Below are 16,064 nucleotides of genomic sequence, written 5' to 3' on the forward strand. Positions count from 1 at the left end.
CCAAAACAGAGACATACCTGGCACGTTGGAGTCATTCAGCAACTCCCACATCCAGCCACCCTCACAAGCACAAGACCTCTGTCAAAGGCACAGGCAAAGTGGCCGGATCCCCAGACACCAGGTGAGACCTCGTGCAGTTCTATCAGAAAGGCCTGGCAAGGGACCCTGCCACAGCCCGAACCTCACTGCTCTGTCCCCTCTGATTGGCCCTGGGTGGCCCCTGACCTGAGGCGGCCACCTGTGGACTGGCCAGAGGCCTGAAGTCGGCCTGGCACCAGGGCTGGGCCCGAGGCATCTGTAGTAGGGGGGGACTGACACTCTTCCTCAGGGAGACTGACCTTAAGATAGACACACGGACGGGGACAGAGAAGGCAGAGTGGCGTAGGAGAGGAGGCCACACATCTGCAGAGAAGGAAGTGAGAGAAGGCCAGGAGGCAGCTATCTACCGACTACCTTGGGGTTTCTGTCCCAACGCTCTCTGAGCCCCCAAGGCCACTTAGCTTTCACGTTCTCTGTTCGGGGCTCTGACAATCAGGACTTGGGTCTCCTGGGACTTTTCCCCAGGTGAGAAGTGCTTTTCAACTAAAGCCCTCAATTACTTCTCTTTCCCAAGGGGCTGTCTCGTCAGACAAGCTTCGAGCCACAGGAAGGACATCCTAACAAGTGGCCTGCTGCCGCTTCTTTCCAGCGCGGACTGTGGGGCAGGGAAGGTAGAGAGGAAGGCGAGGAGCTACCAGTGGACAGGACCGTAGGAATGTCCACATGCGATCCGGGATCACAGAGAAATGGTTTGAAGATTATCGTCAATCTCAGACTAACAATCTCCAGCAGGACAGGACGCTCAGATGCTACCCGATAGGGTGCTTGTCTCTCCAGCCTCACCCATCAGCTGTTATAATGTCCTTAACATTGACTAGGTGGATGGACGTCAGCTGGGTGGATAGTTGGGTGTCCGACAGTTGGTTGGACGGATGGATAAGAGAAAGGAAGGATGTTGGGTCGACGGGCGGACAGGTGGATGAAGAGCTATGAGAACAGACAGCCGATGGGACAGACAGTTGGGGGAATGGATGGATGGACCAATGAACGATGGATGGATGGCTGAATGGGGAGATGACAGAGAGCTGGGCAGATGGATGTCCAAAAAACTCAGAACTAGCTCTATGTGAAGAACCCCTATACTTGTCCGGGAAAGGCTTTGACTCCCTCACCTGCCAAGAGTCCGATCATCAGGGGACATTGGGGTATGAAGCCCTCTCAGCCACTTGTCTGACCTATACCCAAGCATAAATAACCAAGAGAAGATTAATGGTACTGAACTAAAGAAAAGAAACAAGGAGCCATCAGCCACAGGCAGTCTGGCCACAGTGATTCCCTACCAAGCTCAGCTCAGAGCCGAGACCCCTCACTGCTGGGGTCAGAGAGAGAAAAACCCTCCAGTCTGTCCCCAGGGCCTTCACACTCAGCCAGAGAGAGCAGGGGGAATAGGGCCCGGATGGACCCCAGGACACTCACGGCAGTTGGCCTCATCGGTGCGGTCCTCACAGTCAAAGTCGCCGTCACAGTGCCACAGCTTCAGGGCGCAGTGCCCGTTCCCACAGGCGAACTCATTGGGCTCGCATGGCGGGGGGGGACCTGGGGGACCAAGCCGGGTTCAGCCAGCGGCCCTGCCCCCCGCCAGCCCCCCGACTCCCACACCCTGGGTCCTCACCGCAGTTCAGCTCATCGCTGCCGTTCTTGCAGTCCTCCTGCCCGTCGCAGATGTAGTCCTTGGGGACGCACTGCCCGTCGTGGCACATGGCCTCGTGGGGCCCGCAGGGCACAGGCCTGGCTATCCCGGGGAGCAGAGGCTGCGGAGCGGGGGTGCCCGGCAGCTGCTGAATGGTGGTTGCCTCCAGCCAGGGCACCGGCGGTGGGGTCTCCACCAGAGTGGGGGACACGGAGCTGACCGCTGGGACCGCCTCCTCTGTGGACAGAGCCCTCCTGGTGTTGGCACGGTCCTCGGCCCCGGCCCCCACACCGCCCAGGCCCTCCCTGTACCTCCCTGCCACACATGGTGCCCCCACCCTGTCCTCCCGCCCACCTCCCTCAGTGCCCCCTCCCGCACCAAACCCTCACGGTTGACATGGAAGCCCAGGGGTACCCCGGCCCTGCCCGGTGTCTCAGGCCACTTGTGGCCCCGGCCGGCCCCTCACCGCAATTGAGCTCGTCAGACATGTCCCTGCAGTCGGGCCTCCGGTCACAGCGATACTCCAGAGCCACACACTCGTTGTGGCTGTGGCAGGCGAACTCGGCCTCTGTGCAGACTCTTGAGAACTGGGGCACTGTGGGGGTTGGAGGGTGTCAGAGGGGCAGGGTGGGAAGGGGGGCGGGAGGTGTCGTGGGCAGCACAGGCACCGCGTGGCTGGCAGGGGGCTTCAGCGCCCTGTGTCCGGCAGACTCGAGTGAGGCAGAGGGCACACGGTGGACACGTCACGGCACACGTGGGACAGGGGACGGGTGGCGGTGGCCTCAGCCATCCCTTCCATAAACCCCACACACAGTTAGCAAGCCACACGCATGCAACCACCACATCACACACGTGCAGGCCACAGCCTGGCCCAGTGAGGACGGAGGGGAAGGGGAGAGAGGGCGGCTTGTGGGCCACGCCCAGCCATCTCGCCCTCATCCTTCCTTTCCCTCCGTCCATGAACTTCTCCAGGTACCTGGCCGGGCCCAGGTCTGGCTTACACTCTCACCTGGTGTCACTGCGGCCGCCACGGCGGCCGGAGGGGGCGGGGGTGTCTGTGCTGGAAAGGAAGGTGTGATCAGCACCGTCCCGTCTGGGACCTGGGAGCCGTGGGCTGCAGGGCCGAGCCAGGCCCATCCCACCATCCCTAACCAGGAAGGCTCACTGAAAAGTGGGGAGGAGAGGGCTGGGCCCCCAGCCATCTTCCGGTCTGGGCCCGGGGAAGAGCAAACTTGATCTCTGGGTGCGTTCTTTGGGGATTTATGTGCCGAATGACAGAGGCGATGGCTACACTGTCTTCTTCCGATCTGGCTACGCCATGACAGGGAAAGCGCTTGTTCAGCTCTGGGTCTCCTGACTCAGGGATGGTGACGGCTCTGAGAAACGGAGCCTGTGGGGGAATGAATGGGGCCTGCCTGGCTTGGAGAAGCCAAGGCTCAGGGAGTCAAAGTAGGAGCCCGGGGGCGGGGGGGTGCCGTGCAAAGAAACCTGAGCTGACCGAGAGCTCAAAGGCCAGGCCTTTGCATCCGATAGCTGTGTGACCAGGGGCCGTTCTCTTGTTCTCGCTGAGCCTCAGGTGCTGTGCTCATCTCATGTCATCATGGGTTCTGGCAAGACTGGCACAGACATGGGGCTTTGTGGAAGTTCTGGCTTTTCCACCAATGTCTATGTGAATTGGGACAAGCCACTTGTCCTTCCTGGGCCTCGGCCCCCTCACGTCTAAAATAAGAGGAATATCTACTTCCCAGGAATTATGAAGGCTGGACGGAGGCTGGATACAAGGGCTTTACTGAGCGCCCAGCACATAGTCAGCTCTCGGTAAACATTTGTTGGTTATTATTAAATGCAAACGCGTTTGGATCTGAAAGTTCTATATGCAGAAAGGAATCATTACCTATTGTCAGTGTACAGAGGTCTAGAGACAGAGAGAGTGAGCGGAGATTAAATCTAACCGGGTACGTGTTAGGGGCGCCTGGGTGGCACAGTTGGTTAAGCACCCGACTCTTGATCTCGGCTCAGGTCATGACCTCACGGTTTGTGAGATCGAGCCCTGTGCCATCAGGCTCTGCGCTGACAGCACGGAGCCTGCTTGGGATTCTCTCTCTCTCCCTCTCTCTCTCTGCCCCTCACCTGCCTGTGCTCTCGCTCTCTCTCTCTCAAAATAAATAAATAAACTTAAAACATATTTTTTTTTAATTAAAAAACATAATTTGGTACACGCTAGAGGACAAACAGGTTATACTCAACCCAAGCCAGGACTGCACAGAGACTGATGGGGTGGACTCAGGTAGTGAGCTCCCTGTCCCTAGTGGTATACAGGCCCCAAGCCAGAAGAGCCCATGGAGGGGACACTGGGAGGAACGAAGAAGCGCTCCGGGTCCCAGGATGGGCTTACCTGTGCCCAGGCGCCGGAACTGGAATCCCTGGGGAGAGGTGATGTAGGAGGCAACAGAGCCGCTGGAAATGATGGTATGAAGCACTTCCTGAATCTGAGCCCCGTCTGCGTTCCCTTCGGAGCCCACGTCCAGCTCCACGAAGACCCAGCCGTCCAGCTCCCTAGGGATGGGGATGGGGCAGGGGAGCAGGATGAGAAAGACACCTGCAGCCTTGGCTCCTCCCTCCGCCCCCTGCCTGAGGCTCAGGCCCGATCTCCTGACTCTGTTCCCAGACAGCCTGGAACCCAAGCGGGGCAATTTAAGGTCTCAACCATCTCCCCAAATTCCTGACCTTCCACCGACCGAGATCCACCTCATTAGGCCTCTCTTACTTCCCCTCCTTGTCACCTCCTTCCAGGCCACCCCCCCCCGCCCCCCGCTTCCCTGACCGGCCCCCCAGGGGACCCTTCTCACTTGATGAACACCACACTGACAACCTGGTCTCCGGGAATCTTCAAGTACTCCGACTCAAGCTGCAGAGTGACACGGCACCGTCAGCCTCCAGATACGTTCACCCCATCCTGTCCCGCCCCCCACCCTCGGGGAGCGCCCAAGCCCCTTCACCTCACCGTGTCGACCACAGCCTCGGACACTTCCCGGAACTCCTCGGAGCCCGCATCCTCCAGCTGAGGGCTGTAGCGGATGGAGCGAGTGAAGTTTACCAGGGCCCGGAAATAAACTGCAGAGAGGAGCGGGCTGTCGTCACCAGGAGGGGTCCGGCCTGGCATATGGCGGCCCCGGGCCGCTGGGCCAGGGGGTGGAGATTTGGGGATGGTCTCCAGCGGCCTCTGGCCCAGCCCGCGCCCGTGGGCCCACAGCCATGCCCAGCACTGCCCGTACGAGCACTGGTCACAGTGGCTGTGGCAGGCCTGCCCAGGGTCAAAGCCGAGGCCCCACCCATAAGTGAGGGGCCTCAACCAATGGGAAAGTAGCCTGACGCAGAAACTAAGTGATGGTGCAGAAGAGACTCCCGGCGGCACAGAGGAAGGCTGGACAAGAAGAACTGGCTTCCAGAGGAGGCTGGCCTGGCACAGGGGTCACCCACAAGGGACTGAGACATGTCTCCCACTCCTCCCTGGCTGGTTCTAGTCATCCCTCAGGGCTCTCAGCTCAGCCATCACCTCCTCCAAGAAGAGCACTTGAACTGGCCTCCACCCTCCAACCCCGGCTGGGTTAGAGACCCCTGCTCAGGACCACCGCCCCCCCCCCCCACCCTGTGCTTCCTCCATCAGAACACCTTCCCTCCTGCATCGCGTCGATCCTGCCTGGTCACGCACGGACTGTAGAGTATCATGTGAAAACCAGGGGTTCTGAGGTCAGCCACACCACAGGCACTGACCTCACCTCTCTGAGCTTCTGTTTCCTCCTCGGTCGAATGAGGATGCTAATTACATTTACCACCCCGGGTGGCTGTAGGGAATAAATGACATCGTGCTTACACGCACATCTCCCCATGCACAGTGTTGCGACACCTGGCACAGGGCAAGTGCCGGAGAATCAGAAGCTGTGGTCGCTTCCGCTACCCCCTAGAATAAACCTGATGAGAGGGCAACCTGCATCTCATTCACCTCTGTATCCCCAGAGTTAGTGCTTGGCCCACAGTGGGTGCCTAATAAACGAGGGATGGATAGCAGATTGATGTGAGCATACACACACAACTGTTCTTAAGAACCCACTATATACAAGACATTTTATTCACATTAAATCTCATAATGTTCATGAGTTCATATGAACACGAGTTCAATTCATATCATATGCCTATGGTACACATAGACTAGTGTGCTACACGTACACAAAGAAACTGTTTCTTGAGCACCTATTATGTACAAGATTTTTAAAAAAATATTTATTTTGAGAAAGAGAGAGAGAGAGTGTGAGCAGGGGAGGGGCAGGGAGAGAGGGAGACAGAGAATCCCAAGCAGGCTCCATGCTCTCAGCGCAGAGCCTGACGCGGGGCTCGATCCTACAAACCAGGAGATCATGACCTGAGCCAAAATCAAGAGTCAGATGCTTAAAAAAAAAAAAAAAAAAAGAGTCAGATGCTTAACCGACTGAGCCACCCTGGCACCCTGTACGAGATTTTTAACGTATTAAATTTTAGAACATTCATGAACTTAGGTATTAATTATAAATGCCAAGTTAATGAGTTACAAATAAGTTTAAATACGTATAAGTGTTTAGAACAGAGTCTGGCACATAGCAGGTGCCTATTAAATGACAGACAATAAACACATATCAGATTGGTGTGAGCATACACATATAACTGTTTCTTAAGCACCTACCGTATAAAGATGTTTTATATGTATTAAATCCCACGTTCGTGAGTTCATATGGAAGTTGTACAAGTTAATGCAAGCTGCAAATGAGTCACACACACACACACACACACACACACACACACACACTACTTAGAACAAAGCCTGGCATGTGGTAGATATGGAACCAATGATGGCTGAATCAATCCACATCATATGCTTATGATACAAACAGACTAGTGTGTACACGCACAAACACACACACGTGCACACACAGTTTCCTGAGCATTATATACAAGATTTAAAAAAAAAATTTTTTTTAATGTTTATTTTTGAGAGAGACAGAGCGTGAGCAGGGGAGAGATAGAGCGAGAGACAGAATCTGAAGTTGGGCTCCAGGCTCCGGGCTGTCAGCACAGAGCCCGACGCGGGGCTCAAACTCACAAGCCGCGAGATCATGACCTGAGCCGAAGTCAGACGCTTAACAGATTGAGCCACCCAGGCGCCCCTGTTATCATTATTTTTTTAGTGTTTAATTTTGAGAGAGAGAGAGAGAGAGAGACAGACAGAGTGCGAGCCAGGGAGGGGCAGAGAGAGAACAAGACACAGAATCCAGAGCAGGCTCCAGGCTCTGAGCTGTCAGCACACAGCCCGACATGGGGCTTGAACCCACGAACCGTGAGATCATGACCTGAACCGAAGTCGGACGCTTAACCGACTGAGCCAAGATTTGAACCCTGTACGAGATTTTTAACGCATTAAATCTTAATAACGTTCATGAACTTAGGTGGTAATTATAAGCGCCAAGATAATGAGTTACAAATGAGTTAAATATGTAAGTGCTTTAGAACAGAGCTTGGCACATAGTAGGTGTGTAATAAAACACGAGCCATTACTATATGAGAGGCAGTGTGGCTTAGTGGTTAAAAGCTTAGCTTCTGGAGTAAAATTGCCATTCACAGCCCTGTGACCTCGTGCAAGACTACAAGGCCTGTCCTCCTCCCACTTCACTCTCTTGGGTGCATGTGGGTACACGACCCCCACCCCCCAGCAAGAATGTTCTCCCTCTGTGGCTTGGGCTAAGCAAGCCCTGCGGGGTCGGGATGGGGTGTTGAGCAAGGGGCAGGAGTGGGCTCCTACACCGAGAGAGGGTGCTTGTGAAGGCAGCGCTGCCCTGTGCTGGGCTGGGCTCCTGGGTGCCGGGTGGGTGGGGCTCTGTGGGCCCGAGCGTGGAGGCCGAGGGCTCAGCCACAGAGGCCCCTTGTGAGCAGGCACAGAGGCCCATTGAGAGTCCCCCAGCCCAGCCCCTGGCCTCAGCCCCATGGCCCAGCGCGGGCGAGGAGGCCGGGCCTCTGCCCAGGAATGTGCCCGTTCCTGGGGGAGGGGGCCGGGATGCCACAAAGCCCCTTTCTCCTAGGCCCTGGGAAGGGCTCGGACCCTCCTGCCTGACCCCACCCCCGCCTTCTCCAAGACCAGGGGTGGGTCAGGGCGAGCACCCTCCCTCTTCCACCCTGAACTGCCTCCCTGTGGCCAGAGCCTGAGGGTTGGGGCAGAAGGTAAAGCCCGCTCTGTTCTAGGAACAGCCCCCAGAACCGAAGGTACCGTAAGTGAGTGAAGCTGCCTGGGGATGGGTGTGCTCTGGGTGCCTGCCCCGGCCAGCACTCTCCCTCCTGGCCCTCATTCTGACCTCATCCAGACAGCCCGCTTGGAGCCACAGGCTGGAGGGGCAGGGGGCCAGGAAGTGCCTGCACCCAGGTGGGGGTGAGGAACGCACACCTGACCACGCCAGCCCCGCGGCAGACTATCTCACCAACTCCCTGCTCAATGGAACTCGTCTGCCATACACCCAGGCCCCTGAACCCCACGCCCGGGAGCCCTGGGTCCCTTGGGTGGCCCCAGCATCAGCCAGTCCTGAGGCGGGTACCGGTCACCTCCAGCCTCTAGGGCCTTGCTCCCTGAGGGGTTGCTGTACCCGTCCCAGCCCAAGCAGTGCCTGGTGGGGCGGGAGGTGGAGAATCCCAGGGTCCCCGCCCATCGTGTTTAGGCCTGGAAGCCCAGATGGGGCCTGGCTGTGTCCTGGGCGGGGGCCGACCAGGTCCCCACTCCCAAAAAGAAAGTTGCCTCTGAGCCTCACGTATGACAAAGTGCAAGCTAAGGAGGAAGAGGAGAGGGAGAAAGGACAGCGCAGTGAGAGCGGGGAGAGGGAATGGCGGGGGAGGGGGGGCAGAGGGAGCCTCCCCCCAGGCTGTCTGGCCTCACTTACTGGGAGGAGATTCCTCACCAGCCACAGGAGGGTGGCCTGGCCGGGGCCTGCAGAGCAGAGCCACAGTGAGAGGGGCCAGGAGGGACAGAGACTGCAAGGGAGGTGGAGGGAACCAAAGGGAGAGACGGAGACATGAAGAGACAGAAAGAGACAGAGGAAGAAAATGACAGAGAAGCAGAGAGGAAGCAGAGGAAGAACGAGAGCAAGGGTGAAACAGAGGCAGAACGGAGAGAGGGAAAGAGAGAGAGAGAGATACAGAATGAGACAGGATGATGCACAGATGAGAGAGATACAAAGAGGAGAGAGATAGCCCAAGGCAGGGGAGGAGGGGAGCAGGAGACGAGGAGATAGGCCAGACAAGAGTGGAAACAGAGAGACGGGTCAGAAGATGGAAAAAACTGGGAGAGGGGAGGTGGGCAGGGGTCGCAGGGAGGAGTCAGAGCCAGGGGCTTGTCTTTCGGGTGGGGGTACCGGCACACAAAAGGGGGGTGATGGGGCAGGGCTGGGGCGAGCCTGCAGCAGCCACAGCCTTACGTGAGGGAAGTGGCGGGGGGGTACTATCTCAGAGGCTGGGATCCAGGGTGTGGGGCTGGGCCAGAGCCCAGGCAAGGGGCATAGCCAGGTGTGGCCCCATCTCGGTCAGGATGGCCCTTGCTTCCCAGCGCAGGGAAGGCACTACCCTTGGGCAAGGCCAAAGTGGGCACATGGAGAGGCTGGGAAACTCACTTGCTGTCTCCAGGGCTTAGACTCAGCCCAGCTGCCTGGACCTGCCCCAAGGGCAGCAGGCCAGCGCCAGGGCTGGGCCTGGAGGGTCTAAGGCCCTGTGTCTTCCCACGGAGAGGCCCCACTCGCAAGCACGGGCCCTTCCCAGCTGCTGCTCCCCCATCCCTACCCCTTCCCCTACCTCTGACCCCCCCGTCCTCACAGCTGCATCTCACAGGGGAGGCGGGCTGGCAAGAACCCCTCAGAGAGGGCAGAGCTGCCTTGGTGGACAGGGGAGGGGCCGTGGATGTTTCCAAATGGACAGTACGGACCGGACCAGGGCCTCAGCAGACAGGCCTGGCTTAGCAAGAGGCAGCTCCCAGCGATGCATCAGCACAGTCCATTCTAGGGTGTGGGATGTGTGCACAGGCCCCGCCCAGCTCCCAGGCATCCTGCAGCTCTGGAAAGACCTACATGTGGAAAAGCTTCAGGCAGCCTCTGAGTCCCGGGTGCTGGGAGGTCACAGTCAGGACCAGGACACCTAGGGGCCAACCCTCCTGTCTGCACGTTGGCAGGTAGGACACGACCCCCTCGCATTTGGATGCCCCTGATGCACCAGTCACACAGGGAGGCGACCCCCACCCCTGCAGAAGTACAGGCGCGTCACCGTAGGCGGCCCTGGATGCAGTGAGGCCACCCAGTGGTCCTCCTGAGCCGAGCTCCATCCTTGGCCCTGACGGCAGAGTGCTCAGCGCTGGCTTCCAGAGAAGGCAGCAGGAACCATACGGAGCTTCGGGGACTTGTCACTGGGTAGTTCCTTCTCTACCCAGAATCCTGGGCTGGGAGGAGGCAGGGACTGAGTCCCAGTGCTGGCCTGGCCCCGGCTCCACTGTGCACCAAGTGCTAATGGAAGGAGCAGCTGTTGGAGGCCTGGTTCTTTCTGTCCACAAAGCCCAGCCCTCTTCCCCAACCCAGGAACCCTTGGCTTCCCAGAGGTGACCCAACGTGAAGGCAGGGTCCCTCCCAGGTCCAAGGTGAGGCTATACTTCCACCCTCTGCCAGCTCCGTCGGCCTGCCCACATGTCCTATGCCACAGAGTGCCTCCATCTGCCCACCCCTGCCTGGGGTCCCCAGCTCAACACCCCCAAGAAGGGATCTAGGAAGGGACCCCACAGCTGAGCTGTGCTGGGAGACGGGAATTTTGCTATTCTGGGTACCTGTTACACGTGGGCGCTTCCTGCCTGCTGCGCTCAGCCCTGTCCCTGTGGCGCAGACGACCACAGAGCTTGGCTGTCCCCAACCTTGCAGGGACCTGCCAACCAGTCCACACGACTGTTGCTCAGCAAGTATAAAACCACCTGCACGGCAGGCCCACGAAGCCCTCGAGGCCCTCAGCCCCAGAGACGGGACCCCTGCGGCGGGGAAGACCTTGCCCAGGGGGCAGGATGGGGGCCCTCAGCAACTTACCCATCTGAAAGTCCCCGCTGCCTGGTTCCCCACTACCCAGGCCATCTGCAAGCAGAAGAGAGACTTATGCAGCAACAAGTTCTTGGCACCGTTTGGGGCACCTCGCATGCCGTGCGGAAGGGCATGGAAGCACAGAGCTGTTGCGTCCTCCCCGCTGCCCAGGGATGCCGGCTTGTGAAAGTCAGCATGGAAGCCTCCATCAGAGAGGGTGTGGGTCAAGGCTGCACGGTGCGGGGCCTTGACGGTCTGTCCGTGCTGGGATGGAAGGGGCCCCGTCACACTGGCCTTCGCCACGGGGCCAGGAGGAGGTGCGGTAAGGGGAGGCGGGAACTGTCCTCTACTGTGCCTCGTCTCCCGCCTCCCTGCGAGTCCCGATCATCCTGTGCTACGAGGACACAGCAGTGGCAGAGGAGCAGCCACCGGCCCTGTGAGCCACCAGGGTCACACAGGTTCTAAGTGGAGGATCTTGGGGTCACTGGGACCAGGGCGTAGGATGCACACAGCTCTCATCCCGTCTCTTGAGGCACCCCCTTGGGCAAGCTTCCTGGGGCCTCTTTAAGGGGATGGGGGTGGGGGGAGAACCCTGGCTCCACCCCTGACCTCCTCCACTCCGCACCACCAGAACCCTCTGCTCACCTCCAGAGGCATCGTCAGCCAGCAAGTCTTCGTCATCAGAGATGTCTGAGTAGCTCCTGCCGGCCCGGCCCACCGTGACTGTCTCTGCGTCCTCGGGCAGAGATAAGCCATCATACGCCCGCAGCCCATGAGTCACCTGTGGGAGATCACACAGCCGACCGTCACATTCTCCAGCCTCCACCATGCAAAGGATCCCTCCCCTCGCTTCAAGGGGGACCCAGAGTCCTACCCCAAAGCCCTGTAGTGGTTAAGTCAGATGTGGTTTGGCTGTGAGAGTCAGGCTGGGGCTGAACCACTATTTTTGACTCAGTTTTGCCAAAGAAAGCTCCATTCGCCCCCGGAGGCCTCGGCGCCCAACCCTGCGCATTCACTGAGTCTGAATGAATCCTCAAACAGATGATAAAGTTAAAATCACTTTGGTAACTGACGACTGACTCCTCTCTTCCTTTGGAGAAGGCAAGGGTCATCCGGAATACGCAGCAGTAGACAGGGGGACACAGACAGGTAAAGGGTGACCTGGAGCAGCAAAGAGGGGGACAGAGGCAGGAGGAAGCATGGGTGGGGGACAGAGGCAGTAATCACAGGTGAGTCCACCGAAGCTGCCGTCTGTGATAGCCGCTCCCTCGCACACGATCTCAACCACTTCTTTCTGCCTCCGCCTGGCTTCCAAAGCTCCAAGCCACGGGGAACACATTCCAGCCATGTTGGAGAGCTGGCTCTGGCATCTGTGGCCACACGGACAAGCTCATCTGTGCACACAGCCGATGGGGTGGACCCAACAGCTGGGCTGAACGGGGGCAGGACAGGCGTGGTGTCAACTCTGTATGACCTCAGGCTGATGCTGAGCCCAGCACAAGTTCTACCCCGAGCTCCCATTCCACAGAGGGCCTGCTGAGACCCTGCACCTTGCAGGCCAGAATAGCAGGGCCCCAGTGGCCACAACACCTGCCTTTCTCAGGACGGGCTACGGGCAGTGAATGCCTCTTTCCTCTTAGACAAGATGGAAATGTTGCCAAAGGAGTTTTATCAGCTACCGTAGAGAAAAAACAAACCCGGAGGAGACCAAGGAAACCCCAGAGCCCCTAAGCACAAGTGTGCATGGATTTGCTGTGGCCCTGTAATGCACGTCCAGCCCCAGATGGCCTGGCCTGAGAGTCTCAGGCCCTGCCTGGTCTCAGCCCTCTCTGGAGAGCCCAGCCCAGCCAGAAGGAAATGGTCTCGCTTTTGAAAACAAAACCCAGCCTTCACTGGCTAGACAAGGTGATGGCAGCAGGAGAGAGGCCCAAGGAGGAGAAGAAAAACAAAGAGACGGTCAGTCTCTCTCCCTCCCTACACCCCCCAACTTTACCCAGCCCGTGTCCTGGAGTTCTTGGCCTTTTCTCACGCTAGTCCCTCTGCTGGAATGCCCTTCCTTGCTTTGTTTATCTGGCTAAGTCATCCTCCAAAATTCTCGTAAACGTCACCTCCTCCAACTGATCAATGAGAAAAAGGAACAAATAACTGATATTCACAGCCACACGGATGAAACTCAGTCACAGTACAGTGAGCGAAAGAGGCCAGACACAAAAGTCTACATACCGTGTGACCTCATTTATAGGAAACTCTGGTGGGGGGGGGGGGGGGGGGAGATTCTAATCTACAGTTACAGAAATGTCACTAGTTGCCTGGGACTGGGGATGGGGTAGGCTGACTGGGAAGGGACACAAGGGAAACTTTTGGAGTGACTGTTCCTTGGGTATATACATCTTATCATTATTGAATGGTACCCTTAAAATGGGTGCATTTTACTGTATATAACTTATACCTCAATAGAGATGCCTAAAAAGAAAATCTCAATAAGATTAAATTAAAATTAAAAAGACAAAGAAAATCTCCTCTGGGAGACTTTTTCCTCACTCTTGCCCTTTACGGTCACCTCTGTCCCCACCCAGGCTGGGTTCTGGGTGCTTCTGGGCTCACGCTGTAATCATCTGTATCTCCATTGGAATGGAGGCAGGGACTGTGATGAATTCACCTCTACCTTCTCAGCACCCCATGTTCGATACCTACCTGAAGTAATAAATTGAATGAACGGATGAGCGAATGGTCAAAAATGTCATCACCTATTAATTCCAGCTGCTTCCTGAACTTGACTCGCTTTGGACGTACCACCTGCCCCCACAGAGCCTATATGCAATCTCCCTTCCTAGGCTGGGAGCTCCCTCCTCGACTGGTTGCCATTTGGTCACCTTCACGTCTGCAGCGCCACGAAGCGTAGTATAAGGTCTACGTTGCCCACACCTTACTCTCTACCATGGCCCAATGCCCCTTCCCCTCCAACCCATGGGCAAACACCTCCTCCTGTTCCTCTTCCTTCCCTACCTTCTCTCTAGACAAATGCCCATCCCAGTCCTAGGCGGCCAGGAGACCTCTAGACCATGCCCACAGGGTCTGCATCCAGAATGAGCTTCACAATCTCCAGGAGCTGGTGAGAAATTCAGATTCCTGGGCCCCTTCTCAGCCAGGTGGGAGGGATGAACTGGCATGTGCTTAGAGAACTCTAGCACTCACTGGCTAAGAACCACAAGATCAGTCCGTGAAAGGCTTCCCCCTCCTTCCCTGGCTATGGGTAGAAGGTAATGTTCCCACCAGGTGGGAGATGGGTCCAGAGCAGGCCCTGACTGACTTCAGGGGAGTGTGAGGCTAAGGCTGGCATAGGGGCACAGACACTGGGCAGAAGAGGTTAGAGGGGGCAGGCTGGATCCTCCCCACCTGGGGAGGGCTATCTCTCTCTCTGTGTCATTGCCACACCCTTCCCCTCCCCATGCAAGCCAGGCCATGGGAGGGGGGGCATGCACGGGGCACAGAGATTCCCAGCATCCCCTAGACACTGCTGTCTGGAAAGGAAAACTCTGGTGGTGAGCAAGGTCCAAAGCTTCTCCCAGGCCAGGGCGGGGGTGGTGGGGGGGAGGTGACTTGAGACCGGACAGGAAATAGCAAAGTGAGACTCAACTTGGAAAAAATGCCAGGAACACACATCTGCAGTGAGAGGGGTGAGAGAATCCAGAGCATGTCGGGGCCTGGAGAGAAGCCCTCCCACCCCAGGGACTCCAGGGAATGGGCCCTTCCACATGCCAGCCTGCCCTTGCTTTCAGCCCCCTCCCCAGGGCCCGAGGCTCTGGGGTCAGATCAGGGCCTGTAGCAAGGGCTGAGCCAACAAGAGCAGAGACTTCATTTGTGCAAAGCTGAAGATCAAAAGGTTCTAGCAGCTGTATTTCACATCTGGGAGGGGAGATGGAACCAGACCGGAATGAGGCTCCCGGAAAGAGCCCAAAGGAGCCTGAGACTTGACCGTAGAAGAGAACTTGGATTCAGATCTGGGAAGTCTGGGCTCTACTTGAGAATAGAAAGACCTAACATTTATTGAGCACCTACTACATACCAGGCACTTCTTTGAGGATTTTTATAAATGTTAACCCAGGTTACAGGTGTTCAATAGGCCACTGTAGGGATGGGAAAATGGGGCAGTCGGATCATCTGCTTGAAGATCTAGCAGGTGGCAGAGCTGGGACTTGACCTCTGGTGGTTTGGTTCCAATGTCTAAGCTTTTGCCACTGAGCCAGAACTGACCGAGGTCACTGAGAGTCACTCCCACAAAACCTTGCAACCACAGTGCTATTTTACAGTTTACAGAGCATTTCCTCAAACTTGGGGTCATTAGACCCTGACAATGACTGCCTGAGGTGGCTGAGCAGGTATGAATGGCCCCCTTTCACAGAGGAGGTAACAGCAGCCCCCTCTCCCCCCAAGTAACTTGCCCAAGATCACAGGGGACCTCTGGGTTCTGTACCTGCTGACCAGGAAAAGAGGCAGGGCTGAGGCTGGGCCTCCAGGCTGGCCTTGAGGCCTACTCAGGGGGCAGGGCCAGGACACCCAGGGCTGGCCGGTTCCCATCCCCAACCCAACCAGCTCCCAGGATGGCCCACAGGACACCTGAGCTGCCAGCGGCCTGAGCCCATGCAGTATATGCCTAACACCTCAAGGAGAGCCATCGGTGGCTCCAAGGTCAAAAGCAGAAATAGAACTCAGGTTTCCTGCCCTCCAGCCCATCTCCGGCTATAAGAAAGCTTGGCTTCCTCCCAGAGGAACCCAGTATTCAGGCAGGCATTGGAGCCGGATGGCGGGACTGGAAAGGAGGGGTCCAGAAGGCAGACCCGGGCCAGAGAGGAAGGAGTCAAGCAGACAGGGGGATTTTCCAGACACAACAGGTTCCTGGTGGGGGAAGTGGAGGCAGCTGACTCATACAGGCCAAGGCCAGAGGACTGTTCTAGTGTGCTGGGAACAATTGCTAGGGCAGGGGTGTGGGCATAATGGCCCCCCAACGGGTGGCAGGAGGTGGGGGAACCCAGACAGGCGGGGAACTTTTGCGAGACAGCTCCCTGAGGCTGCATGCGTCCAGGCCTTCCTGGTAGGCATGAGCATGCACACGAGGCTCCAGGTTCAAGTCCCGCAGAGATCCTCTGGGACAAGGGACAGAGGCCAGAAACCTCCTTTCCCGGCCTGGGTGTGGATGCCAAGGGATCCAAGGCTAGCTGAGA

At 57.4% G+C, this 16,064-nt stretch overlaps 1 protein-coding gene across 4 annotated transcripts in view; it reads right to left on the reverse strand.

Moving 5' to 3' along the window:
- The window catches only part of HSPG2 (heparan sulfate proteoglycan 2), a 99,296-nt gene that overhangs the window by 53,775 nt on the left and 29,457 nt on the right, over window positions 1-16,064 (reverse strand). For 2 of the 4 annotated variants that reach the window (XM_042949215.1, XM_042949212.1), the window contains exons 2-10: window positions 11,488-11,623; window positions 10,852-10,896; window positions 4,734-4,843; window positions 4,579-4,637; window positions 4,125-4,285; window positions 2,739-2,789; window positions 2,196-2,324; window positions 1,712-1,966; window positions 1,516-1,635 (exon numbers count right to left, since the gene is read on the reverse strand). In XM_042949215.1, the coding sequence (XP_042805149.1) occupies window positions 1,516-1,635; window positions 1,712-1,966; window positions 2,196-2,324; window positions 2,739-2,789; window positions 4,125-4,285; window positions 4,579-4,637; window positions 4,734-4,843; window positions 10,852-10,896; window positions 11,488-11,623 (1,066 nt within the window). The remainder of the gene's footprint in view (window positions 1-1,515; window positions 1,636-1,711; window positions 1,967-2,195; window positions 2,325-2,738; window positions 2,790-4,124; window positions 4,286-4,578; window positions 4,638-4,733; window positions 4,844-10,851; window positions 10,897-11,487; window positions 11,624-16,064) is intronic. The other 2 variants (XM_042949214.1, XM_042949213.1) reach the window with 1 other exon arrangement.

The sequence above is a fragment of the Panthera leo genome, chromosome C1, assembly GCF_018350215.1.
Source record: "Panthera leo isolate Ple1 chromosome C1, P.leo_Ple1_pat1.1, whole genome shotgun sequence".
In the NCBI taxonomy this organism is placed as follows: domain Eukaryota; kingdom Metazoa; phylum Chordata; class Mammalia; order Carnivora; family Felidae; genus Panthera; species Panthera leo.